Source organism: Tachyglossus aculeatus, chromosome 4 (assembly GCF_015852505.1).
Source record: "Tachyglossus aculeatus isolate mTacAcu1 chromosome 4, mTacAcu1.pri, whole genome shotgun sequence".
NCBI classification, from domain to species: domain Eukaryota; kingdom Metazoa; phylum Chordata; class Mammalia; order Monotremata; family Tachyglossidae; genus Tachyglossus; species Tachyglossus aculeatus.
The window spans coordinates 137,276,582-137,297,814 of record NC_052069.1 but is presented as its reverse complement, the minus strand read 5'-3'; the positions used below and the strand labels follow the sequence as shown (position 1 = coordinate 137,297,814).

The 21,233-nt window shown below is 51.3% G+C and overlaps 1 protein-coding gene across 11 annotated transcripts in view; it reads left to right on the top strand.

Moving 5' to 3' along the window:
• Positions 1-21,233, top strand: part of DYSF (dysferlin) — a 157,711-nt gene that overhangs the window by 11,883 nt on the left and 124,595 nt on the right. For 7 of the 11 annotated variants that reach the window (XM_038744609.1, XM_038744607.1, XM_038744604.1 and 4 more), the window contains exons 2-8: positions 968-1,023; positions 1,306-1,397; positions 11,747-11,852; positions 14,011-14,125; positions 16,042-16,134; positions 17,119-17,321; positions 19,775-19,903. In XM_038744609.1, coding sequence (XP_038600537.1) covers positions 968-1,023; positions 1,306-1,397; positions 11,747-11,852; positions 14,011-14,125; positions 16,042-16,134; positions 17,119-17,321; positions 19,775-19,903 — 794 coding nt within the window. The remainder of the gene's footprint in view (positions 1-967; positions 1,024-1,305; positions 1,398-11,746; positions 11,853-14,010; positions 14,126-16,041; positions 16,135-17,118; positions 17,322-19,774; positions 19,904-21,233) is intronic. The other 4 variants (XM_038744614.1, XM_038744611.1, XM_038744612.1 and 1 more) reach the window with 1 other exon arrangement.

The window sequence follows — 21,233 nt, the reverse complement described above, 5'->3', positions numbered from 1 at the left end:
CCTGCCAATGGCCGGAAATCCTTGGGCTCTGGGCCAAAGGCACTCGCCGGTTCCCAGGGGGCTGGGGAGAAGGGGGAAGGGCCTGGAGTTTGGAGAGCCAGATTCCAGGCCCTGGTCTGCTCCTTACCTGCAGGGTGACCTTCAATCCCCCACCTCAACACCTGCCCACTGTGAAATGGGCAGATTCCGACCCAAGTCCTTATCTTGTGGGAATGTGGGGAGGAAACGGCTTGGCTTCTGTCGGAGTCCAGCCCGACGCACGACAGCTACAATTTGGGTAGGGTGAATCGAGAGTGAGTGTGAAATTGCTTCTCCCCAGATCCCCTCTTCCCACCCCCAACCAAGGATGAGGAGCTGGAGGGAGCCAGAACAAACACAAGGAAACACTTATTCCTCAGCGGGGAATAAACATAGGGTCGTCCTTCCCACAGGAAGCTGATCAACCGGTCAATCAATTAGCAGTATTTTTTGAGCATTTAGTCTTTTCAGAGCACTTAGCACTTGGGAGAGTGCAGCTGGAAATATCAGCAGGTCCAGAGAGGTTTGGACAGATCCATATTGGGTCACTGAAAGGATGGTCAGGGATGGAGAGAAGAAAGTCAGGGGTGTTTGGATGGTCCAGGCTGGGTCACTGGGGGACAGTCAGGGATGGAGAAGGGAGAGTCAGGGATGTTGGGTGGTCCATGCTGGGTCACTGGAGGGAGTCAGGGTTGGAGAGGGGAGAGCAAAGAGGTGGAGGGAGAGCAGGGAGGTGGACGGCCCACCCTAGACCATGAGGGTGGGTGTCCAGGAGGGTGTGCAGAGGGAGTCCTTGGTGGGTTGAGCCAAGGGCCTGGGATGGAAGTGGGATTAGTGGTTGCGTGTTCAACACCTAGGGGAAATGGACAGTTTGTCACTCTGACGTTGCTTTTTCCTGTATCGGGGTCAACTCTCTGTGACCTCCTGTGTGTTTCTCTCTGTGTCTCAGGGGTGAAGAAAAGAACGAAAGTCATCAAGAACAATTTGAATCCCGTGTGGAACGAGGTGAGCTTCTCTCAGCTGTCCACCTCTTTAGCCAGCTGTTGCTCTCCCACGGGCCCTGGGGTCTCCTTGGGGTCTCTCCAGGCCAAGGCTGGGAAGCGGGGCTGGTGTCCCTGTCTTCCTGAGTCTGTGAGGTTCTCCCGCATAGGGGCATGGCCCAGAAGCCAGTCACAGAGAGCCAAAGTCTGCTGACTGGGCTTCGAAGCTCCCCGGCTACCATGTTCCCGCTGAGGCCTCTGACGTCTGAGCCTCTGGGACCCTCACTCAGCCCCTTTCTCTTTCCAGGGCTTCGAGTGGGACCTGAAGGGGATCCCCCTGGACCTGAGCTCTGAGCTCCATGTGGTGGTGAAAGATCATGAGACAGTGGGAAGGAACAGGTGAGCTGGTGATGGGAATCTTCTCTGGCACTAGTCCCCTCTTCTGGAAGGAGAGGCAGGAAGGGCCAGGGAACAGAGAAGGAGTTGGAAGGAAGGAAGCAGAGGCCAGTGGCAGGAGAAGCGAGAATGAGGCACAGGGAATAGATTGGCTGAGAAGGAGCCAAGTGAAGAGTGCAGTCCTGGGGGTAATGGAAAAAAGAGAGCGGAATGAATGTTAAGCAGAATGAATGAATGATACTTGAGAGAGGCGGAAAGACAGATGTATCTCTGCTGGATGGATTCGAGAGATGGAGAGGGGCCAGTTTGGAGGAGTTGCCTGAAGGACAGCTGATTGTACTGGGCAAATACCCAGCCCACTCCCTAGGCTCTTGGAGCTCCCATTCTGATGTTGTATATATTCAGCTGTCCTGGGTATTTGAAGAAGACACCACTGATGGCGAAGTTCACCCATGATTATGTGCGTGGCTGTACAGGCCAACGCAGAATCCACACAGAAAGGCTGAGTTGTGATGAATGTTTTTAAGTGGCTGGTGCTGTTTTCTCTTTTTAATAATAATAATAATAATGTTGGTATTTGTTAAGCACTTACTATGTGCCAAGCACTGTTCTAAGTGCTTGGGGGGATACAAGGTAATCAAGGTTGTCCCACGTGGGGCTCACAGTCTTAATCCCCATTTTACAGATGAGGTAACTGAGGCACAGGGAAGTGACTTGCCCAAAGTCACACAGCTGACAAGTGGTGGAGGTGGGATTAGAACCCATAACCTCTGACTCCAAAGCCTGGGCTCTTTCCACTGAGCCATGCTGCTTCTCTGAATGTCCCACCGAGCTCCCCCTCTGTGGGCAGGAAATGTGTCTGTTATATTGTACTGTCCCACATGCTTAATAATAATGATAATAATGGTATTTGTTAAGCACTTACTGTGTGCCAGGCACTGTACTAAGTTCTGGGGTGGGTACAAGCAAATAGAGTTGGACACAGTCCCTATGCCACGAGAGGTTCACAGTCTCAATCCCCATTTTGCAGATGAGGTAACTGAGGCACGGAGAAGCTAAGTGACTTGCGCAAGGTCACATAGCAGACAAGTGGCGGGCCCAGGATTAGAACCCATGACCTTCTGACTCTCAGGCCTGTGCTCTATCCATTATGTCATTTTACTTCTCTGCATACAGTAAGCGCTCAATAAGTACAATTGACTGACTGATACCTGAAGCTCAACAAGCCCCAAACCGAACTCTTGTCTTCCCTCCCAAATCCTTTGCAACACTTCAGCACTAGTGATAATTGTGGTGATTGTTAAGTGTTTACTCTGTGCTAAGCACCCTGTTGGGCAGTAGGGTGGACATCAGATAATCAGGTCGGACACAGGGCCCTGTCCCACATGGGGTCCACAGTCTTAGGGTGAAGGAGTTGGGTTTTGTGGGGGTTAGCCTGAGTTAGGCATTTTCCAGGATTTCGGTTATTGGGGATATTCATTCATTCATTCAATCATATTTATTGAGCGCTTACTGTGTGCAGAGCACTGTACTAAGCGCTTGATCCCTGCCTACTGAGAGGAGTGGGAGCTGGGCAGCCTTGGAGACACTCCTGCAGGACGAAACGCAAATCAATCAATCAATCCATAGTATTTACGCAGAGCACTGTACTGAGCATTTTGGAAAGTACAATACATCAGAGGGGGTAGATATGTTCCCTGCCCACAGGGAGCTTACACTCTAGAGGGGGAGACAGATATTAAATAAAACAAATTACAGATATGTATTTAAGTGCTTAGGGGCTGAGGATGGGATTTCCCCTTGATTTCACCTCTCACCTCTCCACTGTTCCCTGATTCTTCAAACCCAGAATGCCACCTCTGCTGCCTCCCCCAGGGCTCCAACCCCCTGTCTTTCCCCTCTGCCTGCTTGCTGCCACCCATCGCACCCTCTGGTCTGCCCCCTGACACACTCCCCTGCCTGATCCCCCCTGCCCTGGCCCCACCACATGTGTTCCAAGGACACAGCAGGTTGTGTTTTCCACATACTGGGACCCCCCATTTCACAGGTCGAGGGGGACAGTTTCCGACCATCTCTCAGAAAGCTGGCCCCGGGGAGCCCTGGCCTCTCGGTCACTTGAGAGGGGGTGTGTCCAGAGAGGCGTGCAGCTTTGCTCCCCCCTTGTTGTATCTGCCCGTCTCAGAAGCCCAAGGTGTTTCCGTTCCAAAGACTCTGGCAAATGGTATGTTTTGCCACTGTCTTGGGGCTGCAGGAAATTCCAGCACTTCCAAATGTATCTCCTTCTCCTGCCGGAGCTGGAGAGGGAATTAACCTATTTTAAGTTCAGCTGGATCCATTCTGGAGTGAACACTGCCGGGAATAAACCTGGCCCAGGCCCCAGGGGGTGGGGAGAGGGGCCAGGGCAGGGGTGGGAAGAGAGAGAACAGGATCAGTTCTATTTATAGAGCACTTATGGTGTGCAGAGCATTGTACCAAACCAAGGATGAGCTGAGAGTAATCCGAGACAGTCGTTTCTCTTTCTGCTCTCTTCAGGCCCACTCCTCCATTCGATGGGGGTCCAGGCAGAGGGGGCTGAACTAAACCATCCATCGATTGATCAATCGACCTATGATATTTAAGTGCCGTGTGCAGAAAACTGTACTGAGCTTTCGAAAAGAGTTCAACAGACCTTGTAGACATAATCCCTGCCCTCAAGGAACTTACAGTCCAGCAGAGGAGATGGACTAATTTACAGATAGGCGATAGGAGAAAGAAAGGAAAGTTTTCTTCATTTCTCTTTTTCCTTCTCTATCCTTCCCCTCTCTATCTAAATCCTTCGAGAAAGAGAGAGAGAGAGAGAGAAAGGGGAAGAGAGAGAGAGAGAGAAAGAGATAACTAAATGACTAAGAGCTTAAGTTGTAAGCCTTGTATGTTCAGAAATAGTAATAATAATAATGATGATGATGGCATTTGTTAAGCACTTACTCTGTGCATAGCACTGTTCTAAGCACTGGGGAGGATACAAGACGATCAGGTTGTCCCATGTGGGGCTCACAGTCTTAATGCCCATTTTACAGATGAGGGAACTGAGGCACAGAAGAGTTAAGTGACTTGCCCAAAGTCACACAGCTGACAATTCGCAGAGCTGGGATGTGAACTCATGACCTCTGATTCCCAAGCCCATGCTCTTTCCATTGAGCTGCACTGCTTCTCGGCAATACGTGTGTGTGCAGTGAGACCAGAAGAGTTGAGGTGGGGATTTGGGGGACTGTAACTCACAGGAGGAGCATGGCCTAGTGGAAAGACCATGGGCCTGGGAGTTAGAAGACCTGGGTTCTAATCCTGGCTTCTCTGCTTGCCTGCCATGTGATACTGGGCAAATCATTTAACTTTTCTGGACCCCGGTTTTCTCAACTGTAAAGATGGAGATTCAATGCCTGTTCTCCATCCTTTCTTAGACTGTGACCCCATGTGGAACAGGGACTGTTTCCAGCCTGATTATATTGTCTCTACCCCAGTGCTTAGAACAGTGCCTGACACAAATTAAGTGCTTAATCAATACAATAACAATGATGATGATGATGATAATCATGGTAACTGGGAGAGATGGAAGATGGTTCAGACAAATCTTAGAGGAGACATGATCTCAGAGGGGCTTTGAAGATGGGAAGAGCAGTGGTCTGGCAGATGTGCAGGGGGAGAAAGTACCACATAGGAGGGAGGACGAGAGCAAGGATCAGTGGTGAGAAAGACCAGACTGAAGTTCAGTGAGTAGGTTGGGTTGAGAAGTGAAGTGTGCGAGGTGGAGTGTGGTGGGGGAGGAACGGAGATAAGAAGTGAGAAAGGCTGATTGAATATCTTAAACATGATGGTAAGAAGTTTTTGTTTGGTGTGCAGGTGCAGGGGTCAGCACTGGAGTCTTTTGAGAAGTGGGGAAACCTGTGCAGAATGACATTTTAGGGAAATGACTTGGGCAGCAGAGTGAAATATGGACTGGAAGGGGAAGAGGCTGGAGACAGAGAGTTGAGCGAGGAGGCTGATGCAGTAGTTGAGGCAGGATAGGACAAGTCCTTGGACCAGTGGGATAATAGTTTGGATGGAGAAGGAAGGTATGGATCTTGGAGATATTGTAGAAGAAAAACTGACAGGATTTGGTCCTCTAGACTGTAAGCTTGTTGTGGGCATGGAACTTGTCTACCAACTCTATTGTATTCTCCTCTCTCAAGCATTTAGTACAGTTCTCTGCACACAGTAGGCACTCAATAAATACCACTGGAGGCGACGACGATGATGATGATTGGCTCGCGGAGAGGATCCCAGGGCTGTTTTTTCCTCTGCAGGAGATGATTGAACTTAGGAGGAGTGGGAGCAGCGTGGCTCAGTGGAAAGAGTACAGGCTTGGAAGTCAGAGGTCATGGGTTCTAATCCTGAATCCACCACTTGTCTGCTGTGTGACTTTGGGCAACTCATTTAACTTCTCTACACCTCAGTTACCTCATCTGTAAAATGGGGATTAAGACTGTGAGCCCCATGTGGGACAACCTAATCACCCTGTATCCCCCCCAGCGCTTAGAACAGTACTTCACACATAGTAAGCACTTAACAAATACCATGATTATTATTATTATTACTGCCTCGTGACCTCCAACCCAGGAACCACTCCGCCCCATGTCTGCCAGCCCCCTGCAGAGGTTGATTGCCCACTGCGGTCCAAGCTGGGGTCGAGGCTTTAGCTCCCCACCGTGTCCACAACCTTCATTCATTCGTTCATTCGATCGTATTTATTGAGCCCTTACTGTGTGCAGAGCACTGTGCTAAGTGCTTGGGAGAGTACGATGCAACAATAAACAATCACCTCTGCCCACATCGAGCTTCACATCCCCCGCCCGCGGCCTGCTATTTTCCCATGCCACCTCCACCAGGAAGCCCTCCGCAAACTCCAGCCTGTCAGCAACCTTGTCTCCCCTACCAGTCCCTGTGGCCACAGGTGGCTCAGTCTTCCTGTGTGTCTGTCTGTGCTGGCTCTCCATCAGACTGGGGTGCCTCAGCTGCTCTCTGGTACCCCCAAGCATCTGATCCATTGCTCTGTCCCTGTGGGGTTCGGGAAAAGCATGAGGCTGATTGACATGTCCAGGAGCTGCCCTTTGGGTCCAGACTTGGGGAGGGAAGTTGGGGGCGGGGGGGGGGGGGCCGCTCTGTCCCCTTCCTGCAGTCCGTCAGCATTGATGGAGGCATCGGGGGTGGGTGGGGGTGGGGGACCGTTAGGATGTATCTAGGCCTAGAGTTCTCTTGGGAGCACTGGTGCCCCAGCTGCAGCTGGCCTAAACTTGGCTCTAGTGTCTCGCTGGCCCCCAGGACCCCCTGTGCCGGACAGCCCGGTACAGGCTGTGGGAGACGGCGGGGTGAAGGCAGGAAGGAGATTGGGTGTGGATCTTCCCGGGGTGTGTCCATCCTTGGGCACCAGCTACCGGGCGGAAGCACAGCCTCGAGAAGCCCATCCGGTGGGGTGGAACTGGGGGAGGAGATGCGTCAGCAGCACAAAATGAGAGTCGGCCGGAGACACCGCAGTGGCCTCCCCGGGAACACGGCGTCCAGGAGGGTCTTGGACACTGGAGCTGGGACCGGAGATTGGTCAGGAGGGGGAAAGCTCTCTTTCCTCCCTCCTGATGGTGCCTTGCCACCTCACCCACACACTGTTTCCTCCCATTGTCTCCGTATTTTCCAGGGATTTTCACTGGCCTGAGTGGACAGCGTGAGCCGGCCACGCTGGTCCGGCAGTGTGGGTTGGGGCGGAGCCAGGGTGAGAGTGGCGGGGCCAGGCCAAGGGAAGGTGGGCAGTGGGGTCAGGGGGAGATGTGAGACTGCAGAGAGGGAGAGAGGTCAGGGATGGAGGGGGAGATTTGGGAGTCATCTTCATAGAGATAGTAGTTGAAGCTGTGGGAGTGAATGAGTTCTCTAATGGAGTGGGTGTAGATGGAGAATAGAAGGGGGCTCAGAACTGAACCTTGAGGGACCCCCACAGTTAGGAGGAGGGAGGCAGAGGAGGAGCCCATGAATGCGACTGAGAAAGGAGAGTCAAGGGGGTGGGATGGTCCATGCTGGATCTGGTTCTCCTCCCGTCTCTCTGGCTGCTCATTTGGAGACACCCACTCTCTTGGAGACCTCATTTACTCCCATGGCTTCAACTGCCATTTCTATGTAGGTGACACCCAAATCTACATCTCCAGTCCTGAACTCCCGCTCTGCAGTCTCACATTTCATTCTTTCATTTGATCATATTTATTAAACACTTACTGCATGCAGGACAAGCACTTGGGAAAATACAACAATAAAGAGTGACAGTTCCCACCCACAACGAGCTCACAGTCTTGAGGGTGGAGACAGACATCAATACAAATAAACAGACACCAATACAAATAACATACACCAATACAAATAAATAGAATTACAGATATTTGCATAAGTGCTCTGTGGCTGGGAAAGGGGGGAAGAGCAGAGGGAACAAACTAGGGCAATGCAGAAGGGAGTGGGAGATGAGGAAAAGTGGGGGTTAGTCTGGGAAGACCTCTTGGAGGAGGCTTTTAACAGGGGGGAGAGTAATTGTCTGGCGGATTTGAGGAGGGAGGGCATCCCAGGCCAGAGGTAAGAAGGGGGCCAGGGGTCAGCAGCGAGACAGGCTTCTCCTGCTTCAAGATATCTGTTTGGATTTCTCGTCACCACCTCCAACTTAACGTGTCTAAAACAGAACTCCTTATCTTCCCACCCAAATCCTGTCCTTCCCCTGACTTTCCTATCACTGTAGACGGCACCACCATCCTTCCTGTCTCAAGCCTGTAACCTTAGTGTTAACCTCGAATCCTCTCTCTCATTCAACCCACATATTCAGTCCATCCCTAAATGCTGTCAGTTTGATCTCCACAACATAGTGAAAATCCACCCTTTCTTCTCCATCCAAACTGGCCTGGAATGACCTCCCTCTTGATACCGGACAGACAATTACTCTCCCCACCTTCAAAGCCCTATTGAAGGCACTTCTCCTCCAAGAGCACTCTTTTCCTTTCCTTCCACTCCCTCCTGTGTCACCCCAACTTGCTTTATTCATCCCCCCTCCGGGCCCTACAGCTCCTATGCATATATCTGTCATTGTATTTATTTATATTAATGTCTGTCTCCCCCTTTAGACTTTAAGCTTGTTGTGGGCAGGGAATGTGGCTGTTATATTGGTATATTGTACCCTCCCAAATGCTTAGTAAAGTGTTCTGCACACAGTAAGCGCTCAATAAAAATGATAAAGTGACTGACTGACTTACTGACTGGTGGGACAGTCAGGGATAGAGAGGGGAGAATCAAGGGTGTTGGGCGGTCAGTGCTGGGTCACTGGGTTAGGGGTGTTGAATGGTCCATCCTTGACCGTGAGACCAGGTGTCCAGACTGTACATTCCTCATGGGCAGGGAATACGTCTACAGACTCTATTATATCGTACTCACTCAAAGGCTTAGTACAGGACTCTGCATATGGTAAGTCCTCAATAACTGGTTGGATTGCCAGCCACCAACACCTGGTTTCTCCAAGCATCCTGCATCGCTTTTGGTGACAGAGCCTGGGCTTGCTGACTGTGGGCAGAGCCAGGGGACACTGCTCAGAGTCTGCTGACCCTAGTGTCTTGGTTGAGTCTGTCCCCTTCAGAGGTGGACACTCCCTGAGGGTTTGGAAGCCTTCTGCATGATCTCGCCATCTGATTAAATATCACTAAGTATTGATGTACCTGGACTTGTACAAAAGTTCAAATACCACTTAAAGCCTAGGGTTTCACTACAACGTTCATTGGAGAAGCAGTATGGCTTAGTGGAAACAGCCCAGGCCTGGAATTCAGCATATGTGGGTTCTAATTCCAGCTCAGCCCCTTGCCTGTTGTGTGGCCTCGGGCAAATCACTTATCTTTGGAGCCTCAGTTTCCTCATCTGTAAAGTGGCCATTCAATCCTATTCCCCTCCTACTTAAACTGGGAGCTCTGTGTAGCCCTGGGACTGACCTGATTATCTTCTATCTGTCCCAGTGCTTAGTACAGTGCTTGGCACATAGTGCTTACCAAATACCTCCAGGATTATTACTATCGTTGGTTCAGCAAATGAAGGCCGTGATTCACCTCTTAGGATACGGCCACCCTCGACCACTAGTAACCTGAAAACTGTTGCATTTTGGGGGCCCTGGCTCGTCACTATTCCAAATGTCGGTGAAATGTGTTAAAGTCACTTTCTCCTGTGGGAACATCAAAAAGCACTCCAAGTTTCACATAGTACAGGAGCTTCCCTGTCCCAGCCATCCCGGCTCACTCCCACTTCACTTCCTCCTCTTCCCCTTTTCGGTTGCTCTCGGCTCACCCATTTGTCCGTTCATTCAATCGTATTTATTGAGCACTCACTGTGTGCAGAGCACTGTATTAAGCGGTTGAGAGAGTACAAAATAGCAATAAAAAGACACATGCCCTGCCCACAGTGAGCGTATACTCTTGAGGGGAAGACAGACATTAATATAAATAAATAAATTCCAGATATGTACATAAGTGCTGTGGGGCTGGGAAGGGTGATGAATAAAGGGAGTGGGAGAAGAGGAAAAGAGGGCTTTGTCAGGGAAGGCCTCTTGGAGGAGGTGGGCCTTCAATAAGGCTTTGAAATGGGGGGAGAAACATTGTCTATTGGATATGAAGAGGGAGAGCATTCTGGGCCAGAGGCAGGCCAAGGGGAAAAGGTCGGTGTTGAGATAGTTGAGATCGATGTACAGTGTACAGATAGATGTACAGATCGATGTACAAATAGATGTACAGATCGATGTAATGCTAATACAGTTAGCATTAGAGGAGCGGAGGATGCCGGCAGGGTTGAGGTAGGAGAGTAGTGAGGTGAGGTAGGAGGGGGCAAGATGATTTTTGGCTTTTAAACCAATGGTGAGGAGTTTTTATTTGATGCAGAGAATGGGCAACCACTGGAGTTTCTTGGGGAGTGGGGAAACATGTTGTGAATGATTCTGTAGAAAAAAGATCTGGGCAGCAGAGTGAAGTATGGAGTGGAGTGGGGAGAGACAGAAGGCCGGGAGGTCAGCAAGGAGGCTGATAAAGTAATCAAGGCAGGATAGAATAAGTGATTGTATTAATGTGGTAGCATTTTGGATGGAGAGGAAAGGACAGATTTTAGTTATGTTGTGCAGGGGGAAGGGACAGGATTTAGTGATGCATTGAATATTTGGGTTAAATGAGAGAGAGGAGTCAAGATAACGCCAATGTTACAGGCTTGTGAGACAGGAAGGATGGTGGTGCCGTCTACAGTGATGGGAGAGTCAGAGGGAGGACATTCTTTGGCTGGGAAGATAAGGAGTTCAGTTTTGGATATGTTAAACTTGAGGTGACTGGAGGAAGTCCAAGTAGAGATGTCCTGAAGGCAAGAGGAAACGTGAGACTGCAGAGAGGGAGAGAGATCGGTTGGAGATGTAGATTTGGGTATCATCCGCATAGAGGTCATAGTTGAAGCCGTGGGAGTGAATGAGTTCTCCAAGGGAATGGATGTAGATGGAAAATAGAAGGGGACCCAGAACTGAACCTTGAGAGACTCCCATAGTTCGGGCTTCCTCTTCCCCCTCCGGTCGTTCCCAGCTCATTCCCAGCTCACCCCCATTCTGCTGTTTTTTCTTCCATTTCCTGTCATCCCTCGCTCACCCCACCTCTGCATATCCTCTTGTCTTTCGTTTGTTCATTCATTCATTCACTCATTCATTCATTTGTATTTGTTGACTGCTTGTACTATACTAAACGCTTGGGAAAGTACAATACAACAATAAACAGTGACATTCCCTACCCACAGTGAGCTTACAGTCTGGGGGAGGGCAGGGGAGAGGGCCTCTCACGGTTGTCCCCAGCTTGCCCCACTCTACTTCTTTCTAATAATAATAATAATAATTAATAATTGTTGTGTTTGTTAAGTGCTTACTATGTGCCAGACACTGTACTACGCGCTGGGGTGGATACAAGCAAATTGGGTTGGACGCAGTCCCTGTACCACGTGGAACTCACTGTCTCAATCCCCATTTTACAGATGAGGGAAGTGAGGCTCAGACAAGGGAATTGACTTGCCCATGATCACTTAGCAGACAAGTAGCAAAGCCGGAATTAGAACCTATGACCTTCTGACCCCTAGGCCTGTGCTGTATCCACCTCGCCATGCCTTCCCTTCCCCTTCCCGGTTGTCTCTGGCTCACCCCAACTCTCCTCTTTCCTCTCACGGTTGTCTCTGGCTCGCCCCTTGTCTGCTTCTTCCTCTTTTCCCTCCTGGGCATCCGTGGCTCGCTCCGACTCTGCTTCTCCATCTTCTCCTCCCTGCAGGTTCCTGGGTGAAGCCCGAGTGGGTCTGCGAGACATCCTCAGCTCCCCAAGTTTGTCTGCCAGCTACAACGCACCCCTACTTGACGCCCAGAAACAGCACACGGGGGTAAGTGTGTGCCGAGCAGTGACCTGCTGATATCAACAATCTTTTTTAAAAAATGATATTTGTTAAGTGCTTACGATGGCTAAGCACTGTTTTAAGCGCTGGGTTAGATACAAGGTAATCAGATTGGACACAGTCCCTGTTCCACATGGGACTTACACTCTTAATCTCCATTTTATAGATTAGGGAACTGAGGCACAGGGAAGTTAAGTGACTTGCCCAAGGATCACATAGGAGACAAGCGGCAGAGTAGAGATTAGAACCCATGTCCTTCTGACTCCCAAGCCTGTGCTCTTGACATTAGGCTATACTGCAATCAATCAATGGTATTCATTGGGCACTTACTATGTGCAGAGCACTGTACTAAGCACTCGAGATTGAAGGCAGTGAAAACTTGAGTCTCTGCTGTTGGACATGACATAATAGGGAAGCAGCATGGAGTAGTGGATAGAGAAGCAGGGTGGCTCAGTGGAAAAAGCACAGGCTTTGGAGTCAGAGGTCATGGGTTCAAATCCCAGCTCCGCCAACTGTCAGCTGTGTGACTTTGGGCAAGTCACTTGACTTCTCTGTGCCTCAGTTACCTCATCTGTAAAATGGGGATTAAAACTGTGAGCCCCCCGTGGGACAACCTGATCACCTTGTAACCTCCCCAGTGCTTAGAACAGTGCTCTGCACATAGTAAGCGCTTAACAAATACCATCGTTATTATTATTATAGAACATGGGTCTGGGAGCCAGAAGGTCATGGGTTCTAAACCCAGATCTGCCACCTGTCTGCTGTGTGACCCTGGGCACGTCGCTTCACTTCTCTGTGTTTTCTCATCTATAAAAAGGAGATTGAGACTGTGAGCCCCACATGGGACTGGGACCGTGTCCAACCCGATTTACTTGTATCCACCCCAATGCTTAGTACAGTGCCCGGCACACGGTAAGCGCTTAACAAATTATCTTGTCTTTTGCCATTGAGTCGTTTCCGACCCGTAGTGACACCCCGGACACATCACTCCCAGAACGCCCCGCTCTCCATCTGCAGTCGTTCTGGGATAGTTTTCTTGGTAAAAATATGGAAGTGCCAGAATTATTATTGTCAACATTTTGATCCGCCTTTGACTCTTTTCCATGTTGCTGCTGCCCAGCAGGTGAAACAACTTTGTCTGCCAGTGGGGTGGGAACCGCTCCGCCCTACCTCCTTCGCCTCCCCGCAGCACTTGTATATGTATTTGTACAGATTTATTACTCTATTCATTTTACTTGTACATATTTACTATTCTATTTATTTTGTTAGTGATGTGCATAGCACTTCAATTCTATTTGTTCTGACGATTTTGACACCTGTCTAGATGTTTTATGTTGTCTGTCTCCCCCTTCTAGACTGTGAGCCCGTTCTTCTTCTTCAATCGTATTTATTGAGAGCTTACTGTGTGCAAAGCACTGCACTAAGCGCTTGGGAAGTACAAATCGGCAACATCTAGAGAGGGTCCCTACCCAACAACGGGCTCACTGTCTAGAAGGGGGAGACAGACAACAAAACAAAACAAGTAGACAGGCTTCAATACTATTAGAATAAATAGAATTATAGCTATATACACATCATTAATAAAATACATATAGTAAGTATGTACAAATAAAATAGAGTGATAAATATGTAGAAATATATACAAGAGCTGCGGTGAGAGGAAGGGGGCAAAGGGTGGGGGGAGGGGGGTGATAGGGAGAGGAGAAGGAGGAGGGGAGGGAAAAGGGGGGCTCAGTCTGGGAGAGGAAGAGAATTTTGAAGAGAAGAAGGAGGAAGAGAGTTCTGGGTGCGGATGGTCTTTCCTATTTAAGGGGTCTCTGGACTTCACAATCAGTGGACATTCTGTCTGGCTTCCCTCATCTGGAAATGGCAGTCCACATTCCCCTCTTTTCCTATGGCACGTGTTTTCTGTTTAGTGTTTACAGTGGGCCAAACACTGTACTCAGCTCTGAGGTAGATACAAACCGACCGTCTCTATATGTTACCGACTTGTACTTCCCAAGCGCTTAGGACAGTGTTCTGCACATAGTAAGCGCTCAATAAATATGATTGAATGAATGAATGAAGAGGGCGGGAGGCTTCGCACCTGGGTGGAGGTTGGAGGGGGTCCTCAGCTGTCTGACACATGGTCCCTCCTGGCTCCTAGGCCTTCCTGGTTCTGCAGGTGTCCTACACACCTCCCCCTGGAGCTGCTCCCCCGTTCCTGCCTTCCGTCCCCCTGGATCCATCCCCGTCTCTGACCGAACTGGACACGGTCATCGGTAAGGTCGCCCCTGACCCCTGCCCTCCACCCTCACTGCTGGAAGACCCTTTGTTTTCCAGCTTCATTTGGGCCACCTCCGTGGGGATTCCCCACTCTCCCGCTAGCCCCCTGCACCCTTGTGTCCTCCTGAAGGGTCTGGGGTGGGAGGGGGCTCAGCCTGGGTTCAAAGGGCAGGTCTAGGCAGTGGCCAAAGAGCCTGCTGGGAGGTGGAGCTGGTACCAGCCGCCCATGCCCCCAGGGGGGCAGAAGCTGGGGCACAGGAGGAGTGGAGGGAGCAGGGCCCAGGGTCAAGGGTATTGGATGGTCCGCATTGGGTCACTGGAGGGATAGACTTCTAGACTGTGAGCGCACTGTTGGGTAGGGACCGCCTCTATATGTTGTCAATTTGTACTTCCCAAGCGCTTAGTACAGTGCTCTGCACACAGATAAATATGATTGATTTATTGATTGATAGCAAGAGGAGAGTCAGGGGTGTTGGACAGTCCCCTGCAGGGGTAGTCAGGGATGGAGAGGGGAGAGTCTTGGGGGTTGGGTGGTCCTTGCTGGGACATTCATTCAGTCATATTTATTGAGCACTTACTGAGTGCAGAGCACTGTACTAAGTGCTTGGGAAAGTATAGCACAACAATAAACAGGCACATTCCCTGCCCACAATGAGCGTACAGTCTAGGGAAGAGCTTACAGTCTAGAAATGAGCTCGTAGTCTAGGGTCACTGGAAGGAGAGGCAGAGATGAGAGGGGAGAGTCAGGGGTGTTGGATGGTCTATGCTGGGTCATTGGATGGACAGTCGGGGATGGAGAGGGGATAGTCAGGCGTGGCGGATGGTTCTTTGACGCTGTGGGGGCTGTCCAGGAAAGCAGCCAGACCCCAGCTTCTCCCACAGTCCTGTGGCATGGTCAGAGACAGACAGAATGCCGGTGGGCTGGCCGGGCTGGGGTGACCCTCAGGGTGGGGCTGGCAAGAAGCCGTGCCCCTGTTCACCCGGTCCTGGTGCTCCACAGGTCCCAGCTGGCATTGCTGCCAATGCCTTTAAGTTGTTTTTCCTGAGGCAGGTGCATCACCTCATTCCATTGGACCAGTTGGGAAACTGAGGCACGGGGGTCGGGGCCGGCATTGGGTTGAGGTCAGAATCGTGATCAGAACTTCTGGCCCAGTGGCTGGTAGTTTGAGTTGGTGATGCGGATCACCTGCTTCTCCCAGGGAAACTAGGCTTGGTGGTGAGGGACTGGTCTTACTGGGAGGGGGTTGGAGGGATGGGGTGTCAGGGAGGAGGCCGGAGGGGGTGTAAGGGAGGAGAAGGGTAAGGGGAAGGAAGAGTTGGGGAGCATAGAGGGCCATGGAGGAGGGGAGAGGGGTACGGGGAGAAGGGTGGGAGAGCACCAACCCTGATTTGCAACACCACCACAAAGCTTAACTGGCCATGAAGTCCCTAGAGGTCATATCATCCAGCCCCCTGTCTCCGGGAAGCATTGTCTCCAAGCCATCGTGGACCAAGGTTTGGGGAGTGCTTAAGATCCCCTGGAAGAAGATTTTCCTTGCCTCTTTCTGGCCATGGGGACACGGGGAGGGATCTTTCCCCAAGGCTCTGCTAAGAGAAGCCTGGCCAGGAGGCAGGACCATAGAAAAGTTGACCCCTCAACTCTCAAGGGATCAGTTGGGTGCAGGAGGCCCTGTTCACCGGGCATTCAGGGGGTCAAGGCTGAGGGTCTCAGCTGTGGCCGGTCTGGACCGTGGCTGGTGGCTGGCAAGGCAGGCAAGGATCCGGCTCCCGCCTGTGGACGGCAAGAATATCCCATCAGGGCCTGGGCGGGAAGTCGGCAGGAGGGTGGGATGGGGGACCTCGTCTGGAACAGCATGGACCCCCGCCCCTCGCCCTCGCGCCCAGCCGGCTCTGAGCACTGACCGTGTGTCAGGTGCCGGCTACCCCAGAGAGGAGACGTGGTCACTCCTCAGCGAGTCCACCGTGGACACCCGCTGCTCGGGCACGAAGGGGCCACTGCACCCAGGTGAGATCGCCGGCCCGGCCTCCGTGGCCTCTTCTCTGACCTCGCTGATGCCTCCTTCTCGGCCTCTTCGCTGTCCTCACCCCTGCCTCCTCCTCGGCCTCCTTTCTGACCTCATTACCAACTCATCTCTGACGTCACCACTGCCTCCTCCTCGGCCTCCTCTCTGACCTCAACACCACGTCAGCCTCCTCTCTGACTTCGCAGTTTCCTCTTCGGCCTCTACTCAGACTTCACCTTGGCCTTCTTGGCCTCTTCTCTGACCTCATGGAAACCTTGTAGTCCTCCTCTCTGACCTCAACACCACCACATCAACCTCCTCTCTGTCCTCACAGCCTCCTCCTCGGCCTCTTCTCAGATTTCACCTAGGCCTTCTTGGCCTCCTCTCTGACCTCATGGCAGCCTCATCAACCTCCATACTATCCAGCGCTTAGAACAGTGCTTGGCATATAGTAAGTGCTTAACAAATACCACCTTTATTACTACATCAGCCTCCTTTTTGACTTCACAGACTTCTCCTTGACTGCTTCTCAGACTTCACCTCAGCCTCTTTGGCCTCCTCTCGGGCTTCACCGCTGCCTCCTCTTGGGCCTCCTTTCTGACCTCAAGACCACCGCATCGGCTTCTGCTCTGACCTCACGGTCTCCTCCTCAGCCTCTTCTCTGACTTCCCCTCGGCCTCCTTGGCCTCCTCATCTCTGACCTCTCTGAAGGCCTCTCCTGAGTGGGTCGGGGGGTTGTGCAGGCTGGGAATGGGGAGCAGGGGGAGTGTGGGGTGGATGGTTTCTTCCTGCTGGGTCCCACTGTCGCCTAGCATGGCAGTCTCCTGGAACCCTCTGCCCTGCATTTTCTCTGTTGCCGATCCAGCTGGTGCCTGCCTGGATGGGAAGGGTTGGGGTCACCTCAGAGGCTGGTGCCCCCTTTCCCTCCTGTGCCCGCCCTCCCCCGATGACCATGGTCTCCTCCCTCCCTCCTTCTCCCCGAGCAGATACAGGGGGCGAGGAGGACCCCGAAGATCAGGGTCTCAGTGGGGATGAAGTGGAATTACCTCCGGACGGGGCCGGGCCCCCTCAGCCAGGTCTCCCCGCTGCCCCCCGGAAGCCCCCTGGGCCCGGCCCCCACCACCCCGGCCCAAGGAGGAAAAGGAGCCCGCCGAAGAAACTGCTGTCAGACAAACCGCAGGACTTCCAGGTGTGTGTGTGTGTGTGCACATTGTACTTTCCAAGCACTTAGTACAGTGCTCTGCACACAGTAAGCACTCAATAAATACTATTGAATGAATGAATGAATGAATGAACCAGGAACGTTGATATCTCTTGGCATATGTGTGTTCATGTGAGTCCATATGTCTGTGTATAAATACACATGCATGCATGTACCTGTGCCTCTGGCTATGCATGCACATGTGTGCACACTAACCTTGCTGTGTACATGCATATATGCATATTACTATGCATAGGCATAGACATTTGTGCCTCTCTATATGCATGTAAAATATATGCACATGTAGGTACATGGGCTTCTGTGTATATGGATGTGCAGACATGTACATGTTGTTACATATCTGAGGGTGAACCTAATGCACATAACAAATAGCACAGTTTTTGTTATCGTTATTATTATAAGCCTGTTGTTGAGTAGGGACCGTCTCTTTATGTTGATGATTTGTACTTCCCAAGCGCTTAGTACAGTGCTCTGCACACAGTAAGCGCTCAATAAATATGATTGAATGAATAAATATGTGTACATGTCAAGGTGTATATATGTAAACACAGGTGCATGTAGTTTCCTGTGTGTCTCTGTGTATGCTTGTACATGTCTACCTGCATGTAAACATGCATATTTGGCTCATATGTGTACACGAGTCTCACATATGTAAGTGCATGTGCTTCTGTGTATATGTTCCTGTATGTTTTTGTCTGTGAATGTGTTTATGGATATTTGGGTACATGTGTAGGCATGTACATGGATGACCTCCTATCTCTACGGGCGTGTGTGGGTGTGCTCAGGCAGGTGGCGATGGGACTGTTCAGCAACACAAGCTGGTTTTTAGGGGAGAGAGTGAGTGAGCTGCAGAGGGGCAGGGGGGCTCAAAGGGTCTGGTGGCCAGTGGTCAGCTTTGCCCAGCTCCTCCTGCTTCCAGACCTGCCATACCCGACCTGTGTTCAGCTCTTTATAGATAAATGATCAGGCAGAGGAGTGGGGGTAGGGGCAGGGGTGGGGGTAGGGGCAAGGGTGGGGACATCCAGCTCTTCAAAGCAGTTAGAAAAGGTGAGATTCATGCCAACTGGGCCAGCCCCAAACCCTGGCCAGCCCACCACAACTCTGTCCCCCTCAGAGTGTAAGGGGCTGGAGGAGTCAATCCAGTTGCTCTCCTGGACACCCAACCCGGTCAAGGATGGACTACCCAACACTACTGACTCTCCCCCAGTGACCCAGCCTGGGCCATTCGAACACCCCTGACTCTCCCCTCTCCATCACTGACCGCTCCACCGGTGATCCATCCAACCCCCTTGACTCTCCCTTCTCCATCCCTGACCATCCCTCCTCTGATCCAGCATGGACCATCCAACACCCCTGATTCTCCCTCTCTCTAATAATAATGATGGCATTTGTTAAGTGCTTACTATGTGCCAAGCACTGTTTTAAGCGCTGGGGGGATGCAAGGCAATCAGGTTGTCCCACATGGGGCTCAGAGTCTTAATCTCCATTTTCCAGATAAGGGAACTGAGACACAGAGAAGTGAAGTGACTTGCCCAAAGTCACACAGGTGACACGTGGCAGAGCCAGGATTAGAACCCATGACCTCTGACTCCCAAGCCCGGGCTCTTTCCTCTGAACCATGCTGCTTCTCCAATCTCTATCTCTGATACGACCCCAGTGACCCAGCATAGACCATCCCACACCCTCGACTCTCCCCTCTCCACCGCTGACTCTTCCTCCAGTGACCCAGCATTAGACCATCCGGCACCCCTGACTCTCCCCTCTCCATCCCTGACTCCACTCCCGTTAGCCAGCACGGACTGTTGATCCTCAGATCTGTCCAATCCCCTCTGATAACGACCTGTGATTGTGGGTTGGATTTTGTAACAGGAATCTCTGTTGCTGGCAAGCATCAATCAATCAATCACTTTACCCATGGCATTTTCTGAGTCCCTGGCGAGTGTTAGGCATAAGATCGAGCTATCAGGAGAGGGCCCTGGGAGTAGGACACACTGTCCCTGGCCCACGGAGCTAATAGTGCAACGGGAAGGCACAGGGGGTCGGTCCAAATGGATTTCCCTGTCAAGAGAACCGGGGGGAGCCCAGGTGTGAATCAGGGAGCAGGGCAGGCGCACATCAGCGAAAGGGCAGATCAATCCACAAGTCAAACTGTGTCCATTCTTACAGGACCGACTGCCCTCAAGAGCTGTGCCAGGGGGCGGGGGTCTCCCGGCTGACTCTGCGAGGCCATTCCTGAGGCTCCAGAGGGGCAAGAGGCTGCAGCCCCTTGGTCAGTCGGGCCCCCCAAGGAGTCAGCAATCGGTGCAACCGAAACAGGGGCTGAGCCCGGTGTGGGATTTGGGGGATACACATCCATCTGTCTCTCTCACATCTGGCCACCCCCCCGGTTCCCCACTCCCCTCATCACCCCCTCCCCGCAGATCCGAGTGCGCGTGATAGAGGGACGCCAGCTGCCTGGAGCCAGCATCCGGCCCGTGGTCAAAGTCACGGCCGCCGGGAAGACCAAGAGAACCAGAATCTGCAAAGGAAACAGCCCCTTCTTTGATGAGGTGAGGGCAGAGGCGCAGAAAGCTGTGCACCATCCCCGCCATATCAATCACATCATCATTAATAATAATAATAATGATGGTATTTGTTAAGCACTTACTATATGCCTTGGGATCAAGGGCTGATACCTCCACTTACAAGTTATTTACTCCTTCTTAGTCAGTGGTATTTATTGAGTGCTTACCTTGTGCAGAGCATTGTACTAAGCACCTGGGAGAGTACCATACTACAGAGTTGGTAGACATGTTCCCTGCCCAGAATGAGCTTACAGACTGGAAATGACAGAGTATCAGGATAAGGACTGGGTAATAATAATAATTGTGGTATTCATTAAGTGCTTACTGTGTGCCAAGCACTGTTCTAAGCACTGGGATAGGTATAAGGTCATCAGGTTGGGCACAGTCCATGTCCCACATGGGGCTCACAATCTTGATCCCCATTTTACATATGAGGTAACTGAGGCCCAGAGAAGTGCAGTGACTTGCCCAAGGTTACACAGCAGACAAGTGGCAGAGTCGGGATTGGGCCATGCTGCTTCTCTATGAGCACCCAAGTTGGAAGCTGAGAACAGAATTCAGGGTGGGCTGTAGAAAGACCCACCCACAAGTCTGGGGGTCACAAACCCCATTTCCCATCCTGACTCAGTCCCTAGCCTGCTGTGTGATCTTGGGTAAGTCACTTCACCTCTCTGGGTGCTAACTTCCCAATCCGTAAAAGGAAGAAAACTATCCCTGCCTCTCCCCACCTCACAGGGATGGGGGATAAAATGAGATTGGTGATGAGAGAGGGTATAAGGAAATAATAATAATTATGGTACTTGTTAAGCACTTACTATGTGCCAAGCGCTGTTCTAAGCGCTGGGGTAGGTACATGTTAGTCACGTTGGTCATAGTCCCTGTCCCACATAGGGCTCACACTCTTTAATTTCCATTTTACAGATGAGGTAACTGAGGCCCAGAGAAGTGAAGTGAGTTGGCCAAGGTCATACAGCAGACATGCAGAGGAGTCAGGATTAGAACCTATGATCTTCTGACCCCCAGGCCCATTCTCTATCCACTAAACCATGCTGCTACTCTGAAAAGCAATAGTAATGATTATGGCATTTATTAAGACCTTCCCATGTGCTGATTGCTGCATTAGATCAGACATAGACCCTCACACAGGACTCACAGTCTGTCTCATCCCCATTTTACAGTTGGGGAAACTGAGGCCCAGGGAGGTTAAGTGACTTGTCCAAGGTCACAGAGCAGAGCCGGGACTAGAACCTGGGTTTCTGGATTTATGGTCCCAAGCTCATTTTGCTAGCCTCATCCATCCCTCTGGTGAGCAGAA